Here is a 25,806-nt window from a genome sequence, read left to right as displayed (position 1 = left end):
TCTGTGTGCCTAGGTAGATAATCCTGTTTACAATTCATTCATTCATTTATTTTTATAGTTGATTTTCTTCTTTTTTTCCTCACTAAAATTAGTCTAATCTGTGTTTTAAATATGCGAAATTCCACAACATGCTAGGTTATATTGTGGGTTTAGACTACGTGACATTATTTTCTTATTAATTTAGCTATCTTAATCCAAAGAGGGGATTTTTTCCATTTGTTTATGTCTTACCAAGTACCCAAATGTAGACACCTACTACAAACTTTGTTAAGATAGTTCTGGATTTCAAAAACATGAGGGAAACACATGAGGAAATTTACTGCTTTGAAATATTTATCTTTAGTTCTGCAATGCTTAAATGAGTTCAGAAAGATTTAATGCTTGAGAAATAATCATTAATAATTTCATTAAAGTACAAATTTTAAATATAAAGCTATTTACTTTCCATTTGAATTATACATGTATATGTATTTTATATAAATAAATAATACAAAACACATATGCTATACATATTTATCTTCCATTGCAGGATATTGATGCTGTATTTAATGAGAGCAGTAAAAATAATACAGCTCAAATACATTTCCTCCAATTTAAAATTTGTGATGTGAAGTCATTTTACTTATTTTACTAAAAAAAATCCGCACATATATTTGAGACAATAATATGAGGTTTTTAAAATCAGAAGCCAAAATGAGAATTATCCTTTAGTCATATAACCACTATTGATGGTGAATTTTCTTATGCTAACCAGAAACTTAAAAATTCAAAAGTAAAATTTTGTATTGTTATTTTAACTCTTCTGGGAAATATTTTCCACTGAAGTGTTAAAATTGCTATTAATTGACTTTAAATGATTATTTGGTGAACACCTGCTAAGTGCAAGGCACCATGCCAAGAGCCGTGCAGATGAGATTGAATCAGACTCAGCTTTCCTTCTGCTCAAGGAAGTTATTGATTCATAGGGTCTTCAGTAAAAAATGTCCAAGAGAATAAATAAACCACGATATCCTTTGATAGACTTAGTTGAAGGTATAACTATAACACATGTTTTTCAGGCATGTCCTTATATTACTCTCAAGTACGAAAAGCTGTGGACAATATTTTAAGGCACCTTGATAAAGAAGTAGGCCGGTGTATGATGCTGACTAATGTCCAGATGTTAAACAAAGAGCCTGAAGACATGATCACGTGAGTACTGTGAGGACTAAGTTATCGATGAAGGTTCATTAACCAAAAGACACAGTAGAGATTCTTTTCATTTATTCTGTATTTTGTTCTTATCTTTTTAGAATCAAAGTTCTGAAAAGTAGAAAGGACAGTAAAAAAAAAAAAAACTTCGGCAATATTTAATTAACTATTAAAATAACGTCATGCCTATGATTGATCTATTGTGGTTATGTCTCAAGTATCATTAGGTTAGTAAGTTAGAAAATGGGAACTACAAGTCACTGATCCACGTTTTTCAGAGGTAACATTTTGTTCCCAAACTCTATCACAGCCCACATGATATAGTGACAGCCCCAATTTACAGACTCCATCTTTATAAATCTCATCACAGTTCCTACTTAATAGCTTCTATGCAGCTGTGTCATAGATTTAAGAAAGCATTAGTAGCTCTGAATGTGGAAATCAAATGTTCTTAGCCAAAATCTAAAGATCTAGATTTGGAATTAGAACTTGTATTTGCTATTTTTAATTAATTATGGCAGGAACTAGCATTAGGTTATAATTCTATATTTTGAGACAGTTTGGACTTCATTGTTGGACTATGAATTAAATGACATTTGACAGCTGTGCCCTAAACTTCCCAAAATACAATTAGGAAAGTTTCCTTTGTCACCCAGCACGTCCAGCCCCAAATACCAAAATTAATCTGAAGACTGTTATCTATAATAGAGAAGTTCATGTTGTGGGTGTGCATTTTTATTACATGGGTAACATAGGCTCATCATTAAAACAAAGGCAAAAAATACAGAATTATTTTAAATACATATTTAGTAGTATCTAAAGTTAAGATGAAAACCACCTTAGAGCTCCACTTGAAATCTGCAACCATTCTCTGTCTCAGTGTGATTCCTTCCAGAACTTTCCTTATGTCAGTATAAATATACACACGTGCACTCATCTTTTCCTTTTTTTAACAGAAGTGGGATTTTACAATGCATGTTACCCTGCAGCTTGCCAGTCATTTGATTTAAATGATAGGAAGATCGTGTTGCTTTAGACTTTTCAACCAAAATAATAGCAGAATTGAGATTAACCAAGGTTAATAACATTAAATATATTATCTATAGCTCTAGTTCTTACCTTACAAACTGTCACATTATCAATAAACCTTCAACCTCATTATTCTATATGCCTTGAATATATTAAAGATACTTTCAATTTGTAATGAAGATATAAGAAATGCTTTTAAAATTTCAGCCATATAGTTGTTCCCCTTAAAAATAGTTCAGAAATTAAAGCACTTTAAAGGAAACCTACATTTATAATCAACAGACATAAGATAGGTGGAGGACCAAAACAATATATTCAAAACCTTAAAGAAGTAAGTACATATTTAAATGTAAACATAAATATTTTATTTATGTTTTAATCAATGTTCCAAACTTTTCCCAAGATTCTTTTTTACTTTTTCCTATTCAACAGTCTGAAGACCTATAAATAGGGTTAGAGATATTTTTCACGCTAGACTTTAAGGCAGATCCCTGAGTGGAAAATATCTCATTGCCTCATTTCTAAAAAACAAGGAGAAATGTTAGGGAATCATATAAGCATTTAGAAGAGGGTGGAGGCCCACACAACACGAATGGAAACAGTCACTGAGTGGATATTTGAGGTCGGTCCACCGCTTTCCCAGGCCCTGCTTAGGGTAGGAACTTGAACGTTTAACATTCTGTGTTGCTCAATCTCCATTCCTCATCCCTTTTGTGGCCCATGCTAGCAAAAAAGAAAGAAAGAAAAGAACAAATAAAAAATAGTAATTTTAACATCTGTTAATAAATTTTCTTAATTATGTTATTTGGGGAATTCATATGCTTCCCATAAGAGCCCAGAGAGCAAAGACTGCAGTAGTCAGACGAAATCATGCAGCAATTAGTTCTAATCTAGTCTTGCTTTATCATCTTGGAAGTCTGGCACAGTTCGCCTCACACTTAAGGCCAGCCAAGGTCATCTGTTTTCCGACAGATATAAAAATAATCCCAGCTGTTTAAGACATCTGGTGAGCAAGCTAGGAGAACTGTTTAAACTACTCACTGTGTTGCAAATGAACAATTAGAGAGATCACCAAGCTCTAAGGCTGCACAGCTATCGAGGATATCATCTAAAAACATCGCTTTCCTTCAGCTGGTTGGAAACCACTGTGCAACTACTTCCCTTCCAGAGTCCTCGAACAGCTCATGCAAAAAGTCTGTGCAAAGGGAGAGAAAATAATCTATGACTGTCCACGAAAGCAGAGTATTTTAGAAGTCAACATATGTGTGTTTTATTTTTCATATAAACAGTTTTATATTTATTCCTAACAAATTTAACAAAAGCATGCTAAAAAGTTTTGTCCCAAAGCAAAATTGCTGCTTGGCTATGATCCTTAGATTATAGAGAAGATGGATTCTGCTTGTTGCATTTCTGTTCTAACCACAGTTACTGTTCCAGGAAGGAATGATTTTTATGCTACTTTGCATTTTCACCATTGTGTTTGTGTCCTATGATTACATTAATTTGGTACCAATTCTATAGTTATTCTCAGAAGACTAAATCATCAGAATCTAGATATGCTGTTATACATTGTCACTTGAGTTATTTCAAAGATTCGGTGGGTAGTTTAATTTTTCCATGAAGGTTATTGATATAATAAGTGGTTAACAGTCAAATAGTTACCTATTAAAATAACAAAAAGCTGAAATAACTTATCACAAAATAGACCTTTCTCCTTCACATTTTCCAACAGAATACAGAAGGCATTACTTACCATTAAGCATGCATATTCTCAAGAGTGTAATAAAAAGAAAGGAGGTATCTCCATAGGAGTCAAGCCCATCAGTATAATTTTAAAAGTCAGAAATGGGTGCACAATTATATATACTTTAGGATTTTACTTATTATGAAAGACTTATTCGGGAAGCACTTGATTTTTTAAAGACAGGACAAGGGGCTCTAGGGGAGAAGCACAACTCATCAGGGAGAGATGCTTCCAGATGTCACACTTGTAAAAGGCACCCTTCCCTGTATACACTAAAATCCCATTTTTAAATGCAGACTGTAGGAATGATTGAAATACATTGCTTCGTGCTGATGCATTTGGGCATTCCTGTGATGCCGGCGTTTTAAATGCAGCCCATAGAGACCAAACCCATAGAACCTAAGCTGTGGTAAAATGCTACTGATGGCAGCATTTTTCTTTTAAGATTTATATCCCTGTCTCACATTTAAATTATTTAAAGTTTTATTAGAATGAGTCAAGCTGCAAAGGGCAAAAACATTTGAAAATAATACGGAGCCAATGAACGCCAGCCTGTGCTCCAGAGGGCACGAGTTCTAGTCTTTGTTCACATATTTTATCAATTTTTTTTTTTAATTTTCACAGCCTTTTGACCTGTGTTTAAATTTTGTCTTCCAATTCTAGAGGTGAGAGAAAGCCAAAAATAGATCTTTTCAGGACCTGTGTTGCTGCTATTCCCCGACTGCTTCCGGATGGGATGTCCAAACTTGAACTCATTGACTTGCTGGCTAGGTAAGGGAGAGCCATGGTGAGCACTATTCGAACAAAATTGAACTTAATCCTCTGTCATGATTCCTGAAAAGATAAAATAAAATGCGTCATGACAATTGACAAATATTTACTGAATGAGATATTATTGCAGGGGTTATGGTATGGGCGGGAAGGAATAAGGAAATTTTTTTTTATTTTACCTATGTTCTAGGGCTTTAAAATCCAATTTAGAAGCGAATGTATAAACACATAAGGCAAGTAACAGCCCAAAGTCTGTCACTGTGCAAATGAACAGCACAAAAAGTGCAATACATGAGTTCAGTGGGGAGAGGGATTACTATGGACTAAGAAAGACAGCAAGTAAGTCCTGGAAGAAGGTGGAACTTGAATTCAGAAGGGTAAAGGGAGTGGAGTGAGCAAAAGCACAGAGGTGGGGCCGGATGGGCCTGGCTGTAAAAGCGGCTCCTCCAGGGTCAGTTCCCAGTCTGAGGCCTGCGGGCCTTCAGGGGGCCAAGAAGGATGGTAATGGGATCCTAAAAGAGTTTCAGTCCAGTACTGCAGACAGCAGCCCGAGTGAGATCTTATGTTTATCATCCCCTCCATCCTCTGTAAGAGAGCACAGTCCAACTGGAACCTAAGATGTATTTGTTTTGTGTGAAATTATCTCATTATCATTTAGTAATCTTAGTTATCTCATGTTGATCCGAAGCTCTAGTTGACAGTGATACATGCCTTTAATTTAAAAATCAAAAGTGACTTATTACCCAGATGCAATTTGAAAGGCAAAATCATTAGATACATGGGGTGCATGGAATGAGGAAGAACAAAAGTTATCATTGGTTTGGGAAAAAAAGAAAGAAAAAGGAGTTTAGAAACCCAACGATGAAAGGAAAGAGAAAGAAACACAACTGGAAAGGTAGATTTTTCAACTCCTCTTAAGTACTTGCTGAGGCATTTGGATTGATGTAGTTTTAAGCAGGAGAATAATGTGATAAAAAATGTCCACGTGGGGTGTTTAATCTGATCGTGGGGGAACAAAGGAAAGCTGGGAGAAGGATAGCAGATGTTCATGCTGACCAAATGGAAGATGCATTATGCACAACCTAGTTTACCACATTCTCTCGCCTTCTGAGAGCACACTTTCCATCACCTGCCAAACACATCACCTAAGCTCACCTGGTGGCCTCCCATGGAGCCCCACGCCTCCTGGTTACTGTGGCCATGGGCCTCTTTTCCGTGGATAGCTAGCTTGGGCCCCTGTGTTGACCACCTCTTGCTGTCAAGGAATAGCACTCACAGCCTACAGCCCTCCCCGTTCCTCTGCACTCCACGTGCGGACGCAGCCACTCCCATCCTTCTTCCTGGCGCCACTAGCACAAGGGCGATGCTGGATGTGATGGTTTCCTGATGGTCCATTACCTACAAAACCACGATTTCAAGCACCAGTGCTTGCTGACCAAAGCCCTGCACCCTTCCAGCTGCCGATGTCACCCACCTCCATAACCTGTTTCTGCTGTCAGCAGCAGCCTTCAGGCCGTGGGTCCTTCTCTCCTCCAGTCCTTGCTCAGGACATCCTTTCGAGGCCCAGCGACCAGAATGTGAGCGAAGAGCACGTCCACTGGAAGCAGGGGAGCAGAGGGGAAAAGGAAAAAATAAGCCTAGATCAAAATCAGGTTTCCGGTTCTGGGTGAGGAGAAGACCCAAGGAGGGATGAAGGGCGGATTTCCAGAGAATAATAAGTATGCTGATTTGAAGGGAGGGAGAGGCTGAGGAAAACGACACTAAGGCTGTAAGGGTCCCCCACGCTAATGCTGCGTCTCCCAGGATGAGGGCAGAAGCTGAATGAAGAGACACGGTGACACGAGCGCCAGAGCTGCCTGGAGACACACAGGAGCGCCTGCCAGCTTGCCGCGGACAGCAGGGACGGGGGCAGCGTGGCCCGGAGGCCAACCCGTGTTTCCCCGGAGGACGGTTGCCGAGTGGAAAGGCCTCTCTCCGCCACCCCGGGAACCTCCAGAGGAGGAGGGCCCAGCATCCGAGAGACAGGGGAAAGCAGGACAAGAGAATGGGAAGAAACAGACTCGTCTAGAAAGCCTGAACTTTGTATCCTGCTCTGCCATTTTGCTACCTGTGTGATCTAGACAATAATTTAGCCTGTCTTTTTCCCTTGGTAGAATTTCGGTGAAGCTGGCAGGAGACTGCCTACCTCCTAGGACGGTCGAGAGGGCTACGGAAGGCGTGTGCACCGTGTGGTTCATCAGAGGGAGGAGGCGTCAGCAGGGAAAAGACAGCTATCAGTTAAATTGAGGTGGAAGGAAAGTTCACTTTGTTCAATGACGGTCTAATTGGTGATTATGTCCACTGAGGCCTCTGAAATACTAAGTTTTTGAATGGCATGCAGTGTTCTGGTAAAGTCCCTAATGCCATTTAGCTGTGAGTCCGTGCCGGAGACACCTACCTCTGGAATCGCCTTGAAAGCCCAGTCCGGGGCCACCTGCGTGTGCAGACCGTGGCCCCAGGCGTTGGGAGGGCAGCCGTCAGACGTGGCTGGAATGCCAGCGCTGTCCAGACGCGTGGTGCGTCCTGTTTGCTATTACGTACCCTCTTACAGAGCCCAAAGCAATGGATGCTGTTTTCTTAATGAGGTAACACAACAAATAAATATTCTTGAAAGTTTAAGCCTTAGGAAGAAATCAAGAAAATGACTGAACTGATACAGGAAACCCATGGAGAGACCTTTTTCATACGCTTCAAAGAGGCCAGAGGCTGTTCCTCAGGGGAAGATAGAACAAGCGACCTGCATACGGAGTCCTACTAACCTGGGAGAAAGTGAGCCCTTCGACCCCCTCGAGAGGGTCCAGGAACAAAAGTGAAGAAATTCAATAGCAATTGAGGACTTCCCGTGTGGGGAAGTCACTGTATACCCCGTAGTGCAGTCGCGTTTGGATTAAGTTGACTTGAGACTGTACACGGCCCAGCCAGAGACGGGCGAAACCTTTTATTCCAAACACTTCACAGCCATATCCATGGTATATTTTTACTTGAAAATGTGGCTTTCTTCATAAGTGGTAAAATAAGAACAGTGTTCACGCAGACTCCCTGTCCCTGTCAGCTCAGTTCCCCATGAGGAGGTTTAAGGATGAGTCCCACGTAACTGCCCCCAGACCCCTTCCTAGCATTTTCGGTAATGGCTAAATACCACTGACAGCCAGACCTCAGACTGTCATTATTAGTGTGCTGAACATGACAATGGTGTATGGAAAGAAGCTGGCAAAACCCGTTCAAGCTACTGAACTTGTGATTTTATTATATACGTATTGCTCAGCCAGCTCATAACGGCCGAGCGTGAGGGCTCTTTCATGTAGGCCCCATGGAAGCTGCACAGGCTTTCCTGACATCCTGGTGAGACCCCTGGGGGTACTTCCTTCCCACCCTCTGCAGAGTCTGCCCTGCTGGGCTGTCTGGGCCACTGAGGATTCTGCACACAGGAGGAGGAGCTCACTTCTCTCTGTGGCAGTTGCTATCTTTTCTCTCTCACTCCCCTCCCAGATGTTTCCTGCTCTATCCTTTGCCCATAAGAAGGACTTTCCCCCAGAATTCCACAGGCTCCTGTCCTTCGTCAATTTCTGCAGTACCATTTATACTCTAAGGGTTTGCCATTCAATATTTACACTTCCCTTTCAAAAATTTGACTTCATTAATATGATACCTCGTAGGGTTGTGAGACTTGAACAGTGCATATAACTCACTTAGCATGGTGCCTAATGCACCGTAAGCTCTCAGCAAGTGTTAGTTATTCTTTGTAGGTATCTTCACATTTGAAGAACATATACCATGCCATATAATGCATTTCATATACAGTATGTTAGGTAAGCTGGGCACATATTCATTGCTACTTTCAGACAATGAGATTGAACTTCAGAAGCATAAATCTGGGTGCCCACATTTATAGACTTTTCCTGAAGCCATGTCATTGGTTTTATGAAAAATAAGAAATGTATTTTATACAGTGTTTTATAATTTATAGAAATTTCTTAGGTAATGCATACACAATTCTACAATCTTCTGTGGTTTCTGAAAAATATTAAACATTTATTCTGCTTTCACTTTCTAGCATATGTCTGTATTGTGGAAAGTGGTTAGCTGTTTTGAGTTGCTGAAAGAGAATTCATCTCAATTGTATATATTGCCTCAATAATTTGCTTAATCATATTTCTTTCTTTTAATTGACATGCAGTTCAAAGCACTGTAAACAGATGGGAGTCCATTCTTTAATACCCTCCAAGAAGAAATTTCCACCCTATCTGGTGAACAACTCTGATAGTTAACAGTCTACCCATCAGCAAACCCCTCCTTTTGGAAATCCTTGGCCGCTGGGCTTCACTTTGGAGCTGTTTATTCCTCCGATCCCCTTATGGGGCAGCAAGTTCCTCACCTCTTCCGAATAATCTCTTGTTTATCTTGTAATAGTTTAGAGAAGGATGTTTCTCCTAATTGATCTTTTCTTGTGGACACGATTTGTGAGTTTGAAATCACCCCCTTTTCATTCGCGCACCTCCATACAACAAAATTATTAACAGCTACCAAGCCGATTCCATCAGAATCTGAGGCTCGCTTTTACAAAAGTGGTTTCCATTAAGAGTCATTTGTCTGACCAACAAGGTGGCTTTATCCAAGTTCTATTTTTTCCCCATTTTACGACGTGTCCTTCATTATTCAGCAACACCCTTGTCTGAGCTCCACGTGCCCTTGTGATCACACCACCCGCTTGCTCTCAATCACCGCAGTCAGGGCCCCAGGACAGTTGGCAGCGGCACCCACAGCCTGAGCAGGGTGCAGCCCCGTGTCTGCTCACTGACCTGGGCAATGAGAATCACGCCAGGCCCAGGCAGTGCTCCCGATCCCAGCTGCCTGGGAAGGACAGCTGCCATGGATGTTGGCAATACATGTTTCTTTCAGTACGTTTTACTGCTGTGTCCCGTGGAAGCATTTGAAGCCCTGGTGGTTTTCCTTGCGTGTAACCATGTGCCTGAGACTCCATTTTAGGCTACTGAGAACCAGATCACCTTCTCAGAAATTTTGCCTTAGTTCCCCAAACTAGTCAAACTCCTTCACAAGTTGCTTTCTTCTAAAGTCTCTCTGTTCTCTTTTCAATTACTGCCGCCAAATTCTCCCAAAGGACAGTGTTTATTAGTAGTAGTACTATAATTGCACATGTTTGTTTTTCAGGGAAGACCTGTTTTTTCTTCTCCAGTCCAGTCTCCCCATGGGGATGGCCTGGCTGGGGGTAGGGGAACTGCTGTCTCCAAGGAGACCTAATAGGACTTGTACGTTCGTGGGCAGCTCCAGGCAGCTTTCCTGCCGATCCCGAATGCTTGGAATGGCTGGACGTCATTTCATTCTCAGTCTTCTTTTCCTGTTTTACGTTTTATAATGTTAAATCTCAGGTATTTTACAAACTGATCTGTGATTGAAATCTAATCAAAGTGAAAATGAAAGAGATCTGGGTGGAAGAGATGGCAACTGCATCTGACAGGCGGCTCTCCATTCATCTGCTTCAAGGAACAAACACGGGAGGGAGCCTCGTCCTTCTCAGAGCGTATTGGCCCTAAGCCTTCATGTAAATAGACTATGACATGGCTTTTGTTCCTGGTACTTGCCTCGTTTCATAACTGCATTGGTTTACTAGGGCTGCCGTAACAAAGTGGCACAAAATGGGTGGCTTAAATATCAGAAATGTTCTCACAATTGTGGAGACTGGAAGCCCAAGATCAAGGTGTCATCAGGCATGCTTCCTTCTGAGGACCATGAGAGTCTATTCCGTGCCTCTCACCTAGCCTCTGGTGGTTTGCTGGCAATCATTGCCATTCCTTGGCTTATAGAATCATCACCCTGATCTCTGCCTTCATCTTCACGCGGTGTTACCCCTCTATACTTGTCTATCTACAAAAGTCCCCTTCTTATAAGGACACCAGTCATACTGGATTAAGGGCCCACTGTGCTTCTGTATGACATCATGCTAACTTAGCTAATTATAGCTTCAGTGACCACATTTCCATATAAGTTCATATTCTGGCCTGGCATGGTGGCTCACACCTGTAATCCTAGCATGCTGGGAGGCCAAGGCAGGAGGATAGCTTGAGGTCAGGAGTTTGAGGCCAAATAAGGTCGTATTCTAAGGCACTGGGGATTAGGACATCAACATATGAATTTTGTAGGGCACACGATGCAGCCCATAACAGTGACCAATATTGTTACCATCAGTTAACAGTATTTAATGCCTGCAATTCCTGGTAATTATGCCATTACCTGTCCTAAAAGCAGTGGTTTGTTTTCTGCAGAAGCTTATTTTCTAAGACATGCAGGACCTTGCCCAGACTTAAATGTAGTAAATAGGGATAATAAGCATAAGATGGGAAAATGACTTCAAGGGCTTGTCATAAACTAGTGTTTTCAAACCATGGACTGCAAAAATGACTAAAAGCTACTTGGGGAGTGAAGAGGAGTTTCCTCCCCAAATGGGTGGGCTTCAGGCCTTTGGTATACCCCAGCTTTAACCGGAGATGCTCAGATTTTATGTGTTATGTATTGGGGATTGTAGTAGTCAGGGTTTTCCAGAGAGAAACAGAAACAATAGGATGTTTATAGAGAGAAAGAGATCTATTATAAGGAATTAGCGCGTGTGGTTATGGAGGCTGGCAAGTCCAGAATCTGCGTGGTGGGCCAGGAGGCTGGAGGCCCAAGAGAGCCAATGCTGCCACTCCAATCCAAACACCAAAAAGCTGGAGATTCAGAAAAGCCAAGTTTCCCATTTGAACCCAAATAACATGCTGTAGAACCAGGAAGAACCAGCGTTGCAGATGAAGTGTAAAGGCTGGAGAACTCTCTCTCTCGGTCTTTTGTTTTAGTCAGGCCTTCAGCTGATTCAGTGAGACCCACACACGTTATGGAGAGCCATCAGATTTACTCCAAGTCTGCCAATTTAAATGTTAATCCCATCTAAAAACACCCTCACAGAAACACCCAGGATAATGTCTGACCACTTATCTGAGTACTATGGCCAACAAGCTGACACATAAAATTATCCATCAAAGACCTCTACATAAAATTTTGTTTGAAAAAACAGATCTGCTGCTGATGGAAATAAAAAGAAAGTTTGCAAACTCCTGCCTTAGACAATCCTAGATGGGAAGCTCAGGTTAAAGCCCTCTCAGTTAAAGGCCTCTTTCAGCAGCTATCATCTACTTACGAACTATAGTTTTCATTGCGTAAGATGTTCCTGAAGAATCAGCTTAGATCTTCCTTCTTGGCATCTTTGCGTACTTTACATGCTTTTGAGACAGGAGATATATTCCCTGGCTCAGTGTAAATCTATAAACGAAAGGCTCTTTGTCTGGTTTATATTGTCAAATTTGGACCGATTGGTTTACTTCATGCTTTAGAGAATAAGAAAGGAATTTTATTATCAAGCTTTTGAAATACTGTCTATTCAATAGTGTATAACTGGGGCAACTTGTACCAGACTTGTTTTGTGGAGAATATTTTGGATTAATGATTAGAAGTCCTGGATTGAAATCCTGGCTCTTCCCTTATTAACCAAATGACTTTGAGCAAATTCCTTTACCATTCTGGGCCATAATTTCTTCTTCTACTTGTTGGGAATAATATCTAATATCTGCCCTGTTTGTAGGAGCCCCCATTGACTCAGCCACATTCTTCTCTAACACTGAACATCTTCAGGCTACTGAGCCCTAGAAACTCTATGTTCTAAATATCTTTGAGCTCCATCTGTCCTTGCCTTACTATACTTCTCTGCCTTGGGTCAGGCCCTCAAGACTTGTTGCTTATGTCATTGCAATGGCCTTAGCTGGTCTCTACCCTCTTTCTTCTCCAAGGCACCCTCCCTATTCCTGCCTGGCTCTCTTTGCTCAAATGTGAATCCAATCATGTTTCTTCCCTTATAACTTTCAGAATAAAGTTCATTTTCTTCTAATAATAATAGCAAACTTTTACCGAGTGCTTACTGCATGGTCAGTGTGTTGCTAAACACTGTGCATGGACCATCTCAATGAACCTCCCAACACGTTTATGGGATACAGTTACAGTTCGTATCCCCATTGAACCAATGAGGGATCTGAGGTTTAGAGAGATTAAGTAACTAGCCCACAGTCATGTAGCCAATAAGTGACAGAGGCACAACACTAATCCAAGCATTCTGACTCCAGAGCACACACTCTGACCGCCTTCGCTGATGCATTGCCTCCTTGGGCGGCCCACAGATCCTTCAGTGAGTGGCCTTCTTCCCTGTCCAACACTGCCCCATACCTTGCTTTTGCAGGCACCACACCCAGTAGACACAGCCACTCTGAACTCCATATCCTCATGCTGTACACAGTGGGTACAGTGCGTGACTCTTAGGAGGGTCTCAAAAGTATTTGTTTATTAAATCAATGAATGAAAGAATCTGTAAAGCATTTTGTTAATTATAAGTCTCCATACCAATGTGCAGATTTAATATTATCGTGAATATGCTGAAATTCTTCAGTTGACTAACTCAGAGTTTCTCAACCTTGGCACTATCAACATTTTGGGCCAGATAGTTCTTTGTCGTAGGGAGTTGCCCTGTGCTTTGCAGTATGTTTAGCAGTGTCCCTGGCCTCTACCCACTGAAGAGATGCCAGTACCACACCCCAGGCTGTGCAGCCAAAAATGTCTCCAGATATTGCCAAATATCCCCTGAGGAGCAAAACCAATTTAGGACCACTGGCCTAACTCTCATTGCTCATTTTTACTGAACTTCTGAGTGAGTTCTTTAGCTTCTCTAGTATTCAGATTTCTCATGCTTAAAAATAGGGTTTGATACTAATTTATTCTGTAGTCAGCAATGTATTAAAATGTATTCATATACAGTACAGCTAAATGCAATGTGGTATCTTGAATTGCATTCTGAATCAGGAAAAGGACAGTGGAAAACTGGTGAAATCCAAATAAAGTCTGTCATTTAGATAATAGCTTTGTACCAATGTTAAGTTCCTAGTTTTGAAAATGTACCATGGTTACATAAGATGTTAACGGTTATATAAGAGGCTGGGTGAAAGCTGTATGGAAACTCCTTGTATTATCTTTGCAACTCTTCAGTAAATCTAAAATTAAAAGTTTTTTAAAAATATTCATTTAAGTCATGCACCAAGCAAAAAGTAAGGGAGACCCATTTTTCAGATGCAAGTAGAAGCAGAGATCTATGTATGTTCCCTCTTAGCTCTGGAAGAATCGTTCCTGAAGTAAATTATTTTATTGCCTTTTATTCATTTCACAGACTCTCCATTCATATGGATGATGAACTGCGACATATTGCACAAAATTCCCTTCAGGGTTTGCTTGTTGACTTCTCAGACTGGAGAGAAGATGTGCTGTTTGGCTTTACCAACTTCTTGCTGCGGGAAGTAAATGACATGCACCACACACTCCTCGATTCGTCCCTGAAGTTGCTGCTGCAGCTGCTCACCCAGTGGAAACTGGTCATACAAACGCAAGGGAAAGTCTATGAACAAGCCAACAAAATCAGAAATTCAGAGGTGATGTTCACACTCTCCCCACCAATTGGGATTTTTTTATGTTCTTCATATGTGAATGAGTGGCAGCCCAGAGAACCTCTGGAGTTCTCACTTACAGCCACCAAAGAATGTGCTCCTTGGTGGTGACCCTGAGTTCTTGCACGGGCATAAATTTTCAACAAGAAACTCAGGGCTTGAGTACACCACATCAGGTTACACCGCATCAGGTTAGATTTGTTAACATCAATGAGGCCATTTACAGAGTGGAAAATTTTTTTTTTCAGAAAATTATTATCACAAATCTATTTTAAGAGCAAACAATTATAGGCCAGGGAGGTAAAGCTGGGTGTGGATGTGGATATATAAAAGTTAACTGTCCACTAGTTTGTTTAAGTCAACACCATATTGGTTGCTTTGTCTAATACCCACAGAGAAGACGGCGCAGTCTTGTGGTTTCCTTGTCCTTTCAGGCCTCAGTCCTAAATGGTAAAAATTGATAACATTTTGGAGAACGCGTTGAGGAAGAGTGTTTCTAGGAGAAGCTGGGTGGTAGTGACTTGGCTTTGGCAATCAGCGGATGGAGAAGGGGGTCTGGCTGGAAAGGAGCGTAACTGGGAATCCGGGGACCTTGAAGGCTCAGGGCAGTAGCGTTTGCAGGAGCAGCTGGGGTCCCAGAGGGGCTGACCTCAGGGATGACATTCAGCCCCCTGCTCCTCCCTTGTGTTCTATGCATTCCCGCAGATGATAAGTAGAAAAACAAGGATTATATAAGCTTGTAAAAGCAAAAAGGAAACGAAGGTAGAATCTGCCCTGTTGTCTGGCTTGCTTTTGCTTTAGGTTCATTTGGTTGTGGCTTAGGAACTTTCAGAACCCACCACAAAAATGTGCAAAAGCTAAATTAGAATCTAACAGGCAAACAAGTAAGCAAGTCTGGATAGAAAGCAAATGTTTGAACATTTGATTTAATAGTATCCAAAAGTCTATATAGAATTTAAGTGAAAACAAATTAGGCCACTATGATTGTATATATGGTGCAATCCCATATGGTATAATGAAAGCCGTTTTGTTTTTATTAATATTAATACCCTTTGAAAAGTTATTTTTCATCAGCAGTAACAGATGGTTGATGGTATTCCAAAGCAACAATTGATCTGAAAACCAAAAAAGGATCTAGGTTTCATGAATAATAATAAATTCATAGACATGTCTGATTCTAAGCCGTTGTCATTTATTTTAATATTACAAGGTCAAGTGTTCCAAAAGAGGTACATATAAACAGTATTTCTTCTTTCATTGTTATTTTGCTGAATGTAGAATGTCGTTCTTATTGCACAACAGCTAATTCCCAATGGCTCCAGCCACAGAATTCAGTCGGAACGAGGTCCCCACTGCAGTGTCCTCCATGCTGTGGAAGGGTTTGCTCTGGTTTTGCTCTGCAGTTTCCAAGTGGCCACACGTAAACTGTCCGTCCTGATACTCAAGGAAATTCGAGCCTTGTTTCTTGCCCTGGGTCAGCCTGAGGTATGGATTATTCTTCTGAATTTTCCAATTCATTTCTTTCAACTGTTTTGAAATTTAGATTAAAAACTACAAATAGTGCATTCTTGTTTTACGTACTTGTGTGTCACACATGATGTCAACACATAATTTTGATTCATTTTTGGGATTTTACATATGTAATAGCATTCTTCTGAGAGTATTAGAAAAGACCATTCCTGGTCCTCTAAGGATTGCTGCTTTGATAAGAAGTGAAGAATTTTGAGATTAATTTAGGTTATGGATCATTTCCTTCATAGTGTTCAGCATGCTAATTATATCTAATTAAGAAGATATCATTACATTTATGTTAGAGAATAAACTTGAAAAAAATAGTGCATCCCATTTAAAGTGATCAAGGTACCAAACAGTCTGGATAACTGAAAGTTACTTAATCCCAATGATGGTAGAAAAATGGCATCAAAAGAAACATGTCCTCCTGAGATGGGAGAAGGAAGCCAATCATTAAGCGTGATCAACACCGGCTAACCTCCCACACTTGGTCAAGCGCTGTACACGCTAGTTCAGATGTTACTGCTCACGTTCTGCTAGCACAGCTGGCCAAACCCTATGCATGAGCTGGTGAAAGAAAAACTAGCTTTTAATGTCACATATTTCTTTAGAAAATTGCCCCTTTCCATGTTTTCCTTTTAAATCATTAGTCTTGGGTTTATGATCCTCAATACAGTCAGTTTTTACAAAATATTTTCAAGCTCATCACAGTCCTTTCTGTTCACATTCTTCAGACAGCTTTCTGATATATGTTAGGGCCACATCTCTGGCATCTGGTAAATGGATCTCTAAGACATGCTATGTTTTAGCAAGACTCATTAAGTTTCCAATTAGGAGAGTAAGGATACTAATAGTTGCCATATATGTGTCAGGCACCGCGCTGAGTGCCTTACCCATGTTATCTCATTTAACCATCATAACAACCTAAAAATCAATTTTGTTATTATCCCAACTTACAGATACTGAGACTGAAGTTTAGAGAAGTTAAATGCCTTACCCCGAATCAACAGCTAGGATGTGAGAGAGCCAGAAGTCAGAGCCATATGTTACACATATATGTGCCTCTCACGCCCCACGTTCTTAACTGCTAGTCAGCCAGATTGTGCCAGGGATGTTCTCATGTGTTGCTTTCTTTGATCAGCCATAACTTTCTCTAAACCACTCCCATTCACACATAAATACAGTCATTCCAAGGAATTCCTATAAGGCTTCTAAGTCAATAATTTTATGTTTCCAAGTTTCTCTATAATAAAGGATGACAAATGTATACATATTCACTTTTATATTAATATTATTCATATAGAAGAATTTTCAGTAAGAAACCCTCTCTTGTGCCCTTTCCAGTTTGCTTCTTTTATGAAATGGCTGTACACCCCGTAAATACCACAAAGAGTACGTGGTCAGTCTTTTTCTTTGGAACTAAAATTCAATCACAGTCAACAACTTATCAGTTAATTTAGCAGACCAGTGATTTCAAATAAGTAGCACTTTAAAGGCCTGGCAAAGCATGTTCTTGTGGGGTTTTCATTCCTTGAAATTAACAACAACATGAACCCTTTGGTGAATAATGTATGTCACTGGTATTTAGATTTCTCATGTTCATGTATGAGTCTTCGAAATTCAGGAATATGTCTTTTCAGTACAATGTGAAATTGGAGCTCTAATTATCTTCCACTAAACTTGGAAGACAGAGCTCAAAACCACAGGGAGTTTTACTCACTGCCTTTCACCATCTGGGCACTCACTTTTCTGTGAGAAAACCCGTATCGCTATCTCACATGTTCTGCTTCTGTACCAGACGGAGGTGGCGGGGTGGGTGGGAAGGATTCATTTTCCCACGGAGAGTAATCACCTCCCCTTTGTACAGGACGACGACAGGCCCATGATTGATGTCATGGATCAGCTAAGTTCTTCCATTCTCGAAAGTTTTATTCACGTAGCAGTTTCGGATTCAGTAAGTACACGTTTGATCCTGATTGCTAGTGGCTCTTAGATATAAGCTCTGGACCTATCTGAAAGACAGAGTCAAAGAAAAATTTTGTGGAAGAATTTGGGCATTTATGTCAGCTTAATAAAGTGACCCAAAGGTACTTAGAAAAATAAGACTAGTTTTTCAAATGCTAGCTTATGAGACAGATAAATTTCAAACAAAATTTGAGTCTTAGGAATATAGATAATACTTTATAAACTGCAATTTCAAGAATTGCTCAAGATTCTTAAAAGAAAATTAATTCACCTTATTCGTTGTCCTTAAGACTTAATATTGTACTTTTTACTTAATGTGTAACTTCTGTTGGTGTGGCCGCTTTATCATTTGCAAGATGCTTTCACATTTATTGTCTTATTTGACCCTTAGAGTTACTAAAACTCAAAAATATTAAGGGGCGAGTCCACAGAAGGAAAGTGTTAGAGCCGGACTTGACCCTGTCTGGACTCTGAATCTAGGAGAGTTTTATCTGCTACCCAAATACATTCTTTCCTTTAAAAAGCATATTGGCAGCTTTCAATTTCCTGAACAAGCAGAAGGGAAATTGAAACTGCTTTTAGTTATCTGACTTTTTAAAAATAAAAGTATAGTAATAGAAGCTGGATTGATTTCAGTGAATAACTGAAGAGAGGCAGGGCAGATCTGGGACTCCTTGCAGAATCCACATTGCTGATGCCTGATGCAGATACTTGTCACATAATTATAAATGAATACAACACCTAAAGACATTTGCGAGCTTTCCCTGGCCTTCTCTAACTGAGATTGAACATAGATCCTATTTTTAGTAGCCCTGTTCTTGTTTATAGTCAGAATAATAATAATAATAATTACCAAAACAGTTAGCCAGGCACTGCAGACCTTAACAGTGAGAATGAAGTAGATCTATTTCTTTTAGAATTTCAAATTGATGTTTTTTTAATCCAGGGGAACAAACTGGATCAAATTGTTAACTTTCATTATTTTGTATACATATCTTACTTGCCTACAGATACCACTGTTATATTTTGTTCACGTGCTTTCCTTCTATCTTTACCAGAATCACAGTCTTGAGCCGGGGGTAACTAGGTCAGCAATACTGAACTTAGAATGAAGCACAGAAGGGGGGGGAAGAGGAGTGGGAGAAGCAGTGCCTGCTTTGGGCCAGGTGTTTCTACAGCTGTTAGCTCACGTAGTTCACTATAAGATTAGGTGACATCAGCATTATAATTCCCAAGTCTTAAATTAAGTAGACAGAGACTCTGGGATGTTCAGTACTTTTCCCTGGTGGCAGGCTTTGGGCAGCGCCTGTTTTGGAATCTCATCTCCCTGGCCCTGCAGCTCCAGCTCTGCCCCTTACAGCCCAATAACCATCGAGGCCACTGTTGCAGCACTCTTACCCACGGGTCTCATAGACCTGACAGCTTAAAATGCATCACTTTACATACCTAACAAGCATGAAGCCCATTTCCTCTCTCATCACAACAGCTAGATTATTTGAAAATTGGTGTCTCCTAAACTGTGATTTATCTGGACTTAAAAGAAAATAAAATGATATATAACAACTTATCAATATGTATATTTATCTTCCAGGAGGTTTTGAAGTGTATTATTTTGGCTTGCTAGCCTAGGGCAAGAATAAGTACATATCTTATCTCCAAAATCATCAGTAAAATGCCCTTCATAAAAGGGATTGTGCTTAGCCATCTTTCAAATCAAAGGGAAGGTATTTCAGACTAAGTAAAGATAATAAAATCATGGCTTAAATATGCACTAACTGCAGGGATAAAAACACATTTATGAATCTTGAAGATGAATAACTTTTCAGAATTTTAAAATGGTAAATCCATGGTTGAGTTTAAATTTACTAATGTCATATATCTGTTCAGCAGATATTTAGTGAGCAACTTCTGTGAACTGATGCACAGTGCTATGTGACAAATAACCTGTCAGAATATGACCCTAGTCCGTAAACTTTGCACTTAAGCTGCTTATCCTCTGGCACAGGAAGCACGGATGACTACACACCAAAGTCATATGTGGTAGGTGCAGGATGGGCATTGCAGATCCAAAGCCAGCCCAGTGCAGAGGTGGTCAGGAAAAGCACTGTGCAAGAAGGAACGCTCAGGCTGAGCCTGGTGAGGATGAGCAACTTCAGTTCAGCTTTGATTCACCACCTACCCCTTGTACCTGCAGGCGACGTTACCGCTGACCCACAATGTGGATCTGCAGTGGTTGGTGGAATGGAACGCAGTCCTGGTCAATAGCCATTATGATGTGAAGAGCCCTTCCCATGTCTGGATATTCGCACAGTCTGTCAAAGACCCCTGGGTCCTCTGCCTCTTCAGTTTCCTCCGGCAGGAGAACTTGCCCAAACACTGCCCCACGGCCCTCAGCTACGCCTGGCCCTATGCCTTCACTCGGCTCCAGTCAGTGATGCCTCTGGTGGACCCAAAGTAAGGGATCCGTGTGCTTTCCTCTGTTTTGCTGGTCTTACCATTTGCCCTCTTAAATTTTCCTTTTATGCAAGAGATTGGGATATGATGATCCTCTCTAATTTCTGAACTTCCCACTAGAGAATTCTTAACATTGAGTAAAATCAGATTAAAAAAATTTTGTCTAGAACTAGGGGTTTTTTTACCTTAATAATCAATATGATTCTGTAAGTCTATAATCTCAGACTTTTCATGGTGAAAGAGACCTTAAAGCTCTTCTATTCGATTTCTCATCCAGTGCAGATATTCTTTGAGCAGCATCCTTGACGGATAGTTGTTCAACTCTTTTTAAGCACTTCTTATGATCTGATCTTTATTTAATACATGATATTTAAAATCCAGAACTTAGTTTCACTCTTGTTTTTGACTCCATGTTTCCAGTAGCCCAATTAATGCCAAGAAAACCAGCACTGCCGGCAGCGGAGACAACTATGTTACCTTGTGGAGAAATTACCTTATTCTTTGTTTTGGAGTTGCAAAACCCAGTATTATGAGCCCAGGACACTTAAGAGCTTCCACTCCAGAAATAATGGCGACCACACCTGATGGTACAGTGAGCTACGATAACAAGGTGACATGACATGCTTCAGAAGAATTATTCTGTAAGGTTTTTTTTTAGCTTGTTTGTCTAGAGTTCACAGTGCAAATTGCACTGTGCCTGCCATCTGGAGTATTATGGGATCAGACTTTCATCCTACACATTTCTAAATTCCATTGAGTGTTTATGTGAATAATTTATTACTCCTCCCTGACAAGGGGAGGAACTGAAGATAAAAATAAGTTGAGAAACTTGCTTAAGACTATAGAGTGACTTGTGTTTATTTGTGCCATGAGGTTTGGTTCATGTCCTACATACCACATTTCTCTCACTCCTCACCAAATAGTCACCTTTAAACCATGCCTTGATTATTTTGTTAAAGATGGTTTTGTAGACTTAAATGGTTTTAAAAAGAAGACGACTGTGATACAAAATTTTCTTTAGAATTTGTGTCCCAGGTGAGAAATGTATTCATTTTGCTGTATTCAATTTGTGGGGTGTTTTGCCACCCCGTGAAATGATGGCAGTGCCTTGGGATGTGGTTCAGTACTTTGAAACTGTTATAATGGAATCGCCTTTTGATTAAAGGAACCATCGGTTACCATGTTACCTCTTTTTCACTTTAATCCACTTGTTTCAGGCCATAGGCACCCCTTCGGTGGGAGTTCTATTAAAGCAGCTGGTGCCTTTGATGAGGCTGGAGAGCATTGAGATCACAGAGTCCTTGGTTTTAGGATTCGGAAGAACAAATTCCCTTGTTTTCAGGTACAGTAGTCTTAATGAGTTGCTCTAAATTCATCCGTGCTGCTACTATCATAGTTCCGTGTTTTACTCAAGTGAGTGTGCATGTTGGCATGCGCCGGGAGAGTTCACAAGCTCTGTGCGATTCCCTTTACACCTGCTTTGCTTGATGTGCATGTAACAAGCATTCCTTGCAGCTGCCTCACATTTCAGTTTCAGTCCTAACAACTTTAGTTTTAGTTCACTGGCAAGCTTTGTTTTAGGTAACTATAAATAAGATATTTCAGTGTCAATCCTCAGTTAGCCAAACTGTTAAGAGTCTATAATGTCAAAATAATAACAGCCCACTGTGCCATTTACACAACAGACTGTTGAAGGTTGAGCGCTGATAGAAGCCTTTCCAGTGTGTTAGTTGATCTTTCCATAGGGCACTTTCTCTGCCTTAATAGAATCAGCATACAAGGCTTTCTGTATTCCTTATTCACATCTGCAGTCAAATTACCTCTCCATCTGAAGCAGCCAAAGCCTTTTGAAAGAGGCATCATAAAATGTTAGTTTGGGCTGCCTCTGATGACTTTAAGCAACAAAAGCCTATAAGGACAAATAAAATCTTAAACAAAATTTTCCATGTAGACAGAAAAGAGAAAGCTCCAAGCATCTGGGAGTACCCCTATTCGAAAAATAAAGATGAATCAGACATTTTAGAGGCAACTGAAAAAGATCTGTTAAGTTATTCATGTTTAGAGTCTTTTATCCTTAAAAGAAGTAATTGTGGGTTCTGACTCCAGTGGGTGCCGGTTAACCAGTTATTGGTTAATTAGTTAAGACAAAGCATCATATAGAAATACAAAAAGATAACAAATAACAGTCCCTGAAATTACCTAACATTCTTTTCCAAAGAACCTAAGACTCTTTTGCATATCTCACTCTCTTAATATTCCTAGAGGTAGGTAAGATTAGGCAACCACCTAGCTCCATGAGTCTGGAAAGCTAAATGTCTCCGGGCCTCAGTTTCCTCAAGTATAAAACTGGTATAATAAATAAAAAATAAAGAAAGTGTATCTCTCCAACAAAAAAAATGGAATAATAATAGATGTCATCTCATAGATTTATTGAGAAGATATATTCAATGTGAATATGCAGATAGTAAACACTTGGTAAATGGTAGCTGTGAACTGAAAGAAACTATTAATGTTATTCCCATTTCTTTAATAAAGAAATTCTAGCATCTACATTGGGAAAATCAGAAATGAACACAGGTTTTCTGTCTCTTAGGGCAAAATGTTCTAGAACTTAGCTTCCTATCCTTGGATTTTCCTGCAGAGTGATGTCTAATAGCACAAAATATCCTACTAGAAAGTATAAGGTTTTCAAACATGTCACATACCATAGACAAAATAGCTTGATAGTAATCTGACAACAGGCTAGATCTTATCGTGTTGTCAGTTTTGAAACAGGAATTCAGAAGTTATTTCTTAAAGATTACAACTAATTGATTAGCAAGTATAAAGCTGAGAACTGTAGACAATGGGGGCAGGTGAAATATATATATGCAAAATAAGATATACAGTAATGTGATCAAGACATATTTTTACTACACAAGAGAAAATATTTCTATGAGAACCTCACTATTTTAGTGCTTGCCATAATTTGTATTTATCATATAGCTGAGACAAAGGAATTTAGCTATGAAATCCAAAAAGACTTTGTTTTTAAAATCAACTGTAAGTCAGTCTCCTGGGCATGGATGCCAAAGGTATTACCATAGTAATTGCACCCATCTTTTATCCTCTAATTGGACTCAAAATTTCTTGGTTACACTGGCTTGATTTTATTTATCTTCAGTTCCATAGCTTGTAATAAAGTGCTTTGAATTTAGTAAACACGTGGAAAATATTATTTAATTATTCAGATAGGGTTTTTTACCATAGTAGTTTCCAGAATATTAAATCAAAATCAAGCCAATAAATATGTATTGAGCCAAAATTATATGCAGAGCACTGGAACTAAGACCAACAACATGGAGAATAGACCAATACCTGTTTCCCATTCACCACATGATTGGGAAATGGTGAGTTCAAGGGAGATTTTGATGTTAGAAGCAAAGTGAAAAAAACAGTGATTTAGGATTGAATGGATACACAGCATTTAGTGGCCAGTCTGTTGTCAATAACAATGAATTTCAAATGCTGACCCCTTTCCTCCATAGAGAATTGGTAGAAGAACTTCATCCATTAATGAAAGAAGCTCTGGAACGAAGACCGGAGGTAAGCTTTTGAATTTAAATAATTGAAGCTTGGTTTATTTGGACACTGGTATAAATTTAAATCAAGCCCAATAGTTTCCCCTAAAGAATACAAACACTCAACAACTTTTTAACAATGAATCTTAACATTTCAACTCGTCTTGTTTTTATTATTTTTCAGTATACAATATTTAGTATAATATGCTTCTATGGATTTTATATCCTAAATGTATAAATGCAAAGCAACTTAAGTAGTCGTGTATATGTAAAATCATTACATTCTTTTGTAAGAGGTTTGTGTTAAAATTGAATTTTGGTTTTCATTTGCTTGTTGTTTACAAGGAGTCATATGGCCAAGAATATAATTTGTCTCATCTGGCATATGAAGAATTGTCCTAAACATTATCTTCCCCAAAGTGAATTCTGAAAAGGATGAACCTATAATGTACCAGGATAAAATAATAAGAAGAAGGCTAAAAAAAAAGCTTCCCATATACTAGCTATGATATAAGAAATGGCAGAAATTTAGCAATTTGAATAAGAACCAACAGTGTTACCTCTATGACGAGCATTGGGGGGATTACGAGTGTCCCTGTCCTTTTCACATGTTTCAGATGCTTGAGCCTTTCAGCAGACTCTGGGAGCATCTGAGAAACAAGGCTTGTTAGCTCTCAACATTCCCACCTGATAAATATTTATTGACCCACTTATGATCTCTTTCTCTTACAGTCTGTGATAGCAAGCATTCTCTCTAAGGATTAGGAGGAAAGAAAAATACCTGTTGTCTTTTATGTTTAGAACATTGAAAATGACTTGATTAAGGCTACCCTTCATACAGTTTTCTAAAGCACAGTTAATATTGTTTTGCCAGTGTCTGTAAGTCGTGTTATTACCTCTTTCTACATAGAACAAGAAACGCCGAGAACGGCGAGACTTGTTAAGGCTACAACTACTTCGAATTTTTGAACTTCTGGCCGATGCTGGTGTCATAAGTGACAGGTAGAGTCGCAGTTTTACCTAGTTGATCTCTCCCCCCAAAACTGGTCTTTTTGTCTCTCTCTCTGTCTCTTTCCTTTTTTTTTTGTTTTTAAATATAATACCTTTAGCTTAGAAGAGTCAAAAAAGAAAGCTTGATTTTTCTTTTTTCATATTCTACTTATGCTACATATACGTTAGGAACAAATTTAGTGTGTGAGTTCTGACAGTGAATCTTACTTTTCATGAAGCATGTGCCACTTTGACGTAAAGACTGATCATCTAAAAGTTTAACTTTCCTGTATTCCAGCACAAACGGAGCCTTAGAACGGGATACATTAGCCCTTGGAGCTTTGTTCTTAGAATATGTAGACTTGACCCGCATGCTCCTAGAAGCAGAAAATGACAAAGAAGTTGAAATTCTTAAAGATATCCGGGCACATTTTAGTGCAATGGTGGCCAACTTGATCCAGTGTGTTCCAGGTATCGTGATACATCGCTACAAATTACTTTCCACGTTTGAAAAACCATTTGTGTTATTACTTGTGCTTTCCTTTTTGATCCTACTGGCCTGTATACAGTCCTGGGATAGGATTGTTTATGTATTTTAAGATACTTGGAAATATACATGGGAACAGATTATTGTAACTCAGCAGATTTGGAAAGGGAACAATATGAATTAAATATGGCTTTGTGCTGGTCATTTCTATTCTTTGTTTTGGTTCCCATCTGAAAATGAACTTATGTGATTTCTATAGGAAGGAAGTAATTCAGAGGGAACATTCACACAGGCTTCATTATTTTCACATTGTCTCTGTGCTAATCTGTGAACAGGTAATTTCAGCAATATTCCTGCTCTCTGACTCTACCCTATCAACATATTAAATAGAATTCTATGTAGCTTAATATATTTTGCAGTTGATTTAATATTACATTATAGAGAAAATTATCTTTCACAGAGCAAATAGGTATCAAACATTTTCATTCTAATAGAAGCATAGAAAATAAAATAGCTATGCAGTTTGATGTAAAA

At 39.4% G+C, this 25,806-nt stretch overlaps 1 protein-coding gene across 1 annotated transcript in view; it reads left to right on the top strand.

Moving 5' to 3' along the window:
* Positions 1-25,806, top strand: part of FRY (FRY microtubule binding protein) — a 231,492-nt gene that overhangs the window by 112,023 nt on the left and 93,663 nt on the right. The window contains exons 16-26 of the mRNA XM_045566954.1: positions 1,059-1,191; positions 4,628-4,735; positions 14,031-14,289; positions 15,607-15,789; positions 17,684-17,770; positions 19,976-20,235; positions 20,656-20,845; positions 21,453-21,577; positions 23,763-23,820; positions 24,706-24,797; positions 25,084-25,256. Of these exons, the coding sequence (XP_045422910.1) occupies positions 1,059-1,191; positions 4,628-4,735; positions 14,031-14,289; positions 15,607-15,789; positions 17,684-17,770; positions 19,976-20,235; positions 20,656-20,845; positions 21,453-21,577; positions 23,763-23,820; positions 24,706-24,797; positions 25,084-25,256 (1,668 nt within the window). The remainder of the gene's footprint in view (positions 1-1,058; positions 1,192-4,627; positions 4,736-14,030; positions 14,290-15,606; positions 15,790-17,683; positions 17,771-19,975; positions 20,236-20,655; positions 20,846-21,452; positions 21,578-23,762; positions 23,821-24,705; positions 24,798-25,083; positions 25,257-25,806) is intronic.

This window comes from Lemur catta, chromosome 13 (assembly GCF_020740605.2).
Source record: "Lemur catta isolate mLemCat1 chromosome 13, mLemCat1.pri, whole genome shotgun sequence".
In the NCBI taxonomy this organism is placed as follows: Eukaryota; Metazoa; Chordata; class Mammalia; order Primates; family Lemuridae; genus Lemur; species Lemur catta.
The sequence above is the reverse complement of the archived record's forward strand: the minus strand, read 5'-3'. Positions and strand labels throughout refer to the sequence as shown.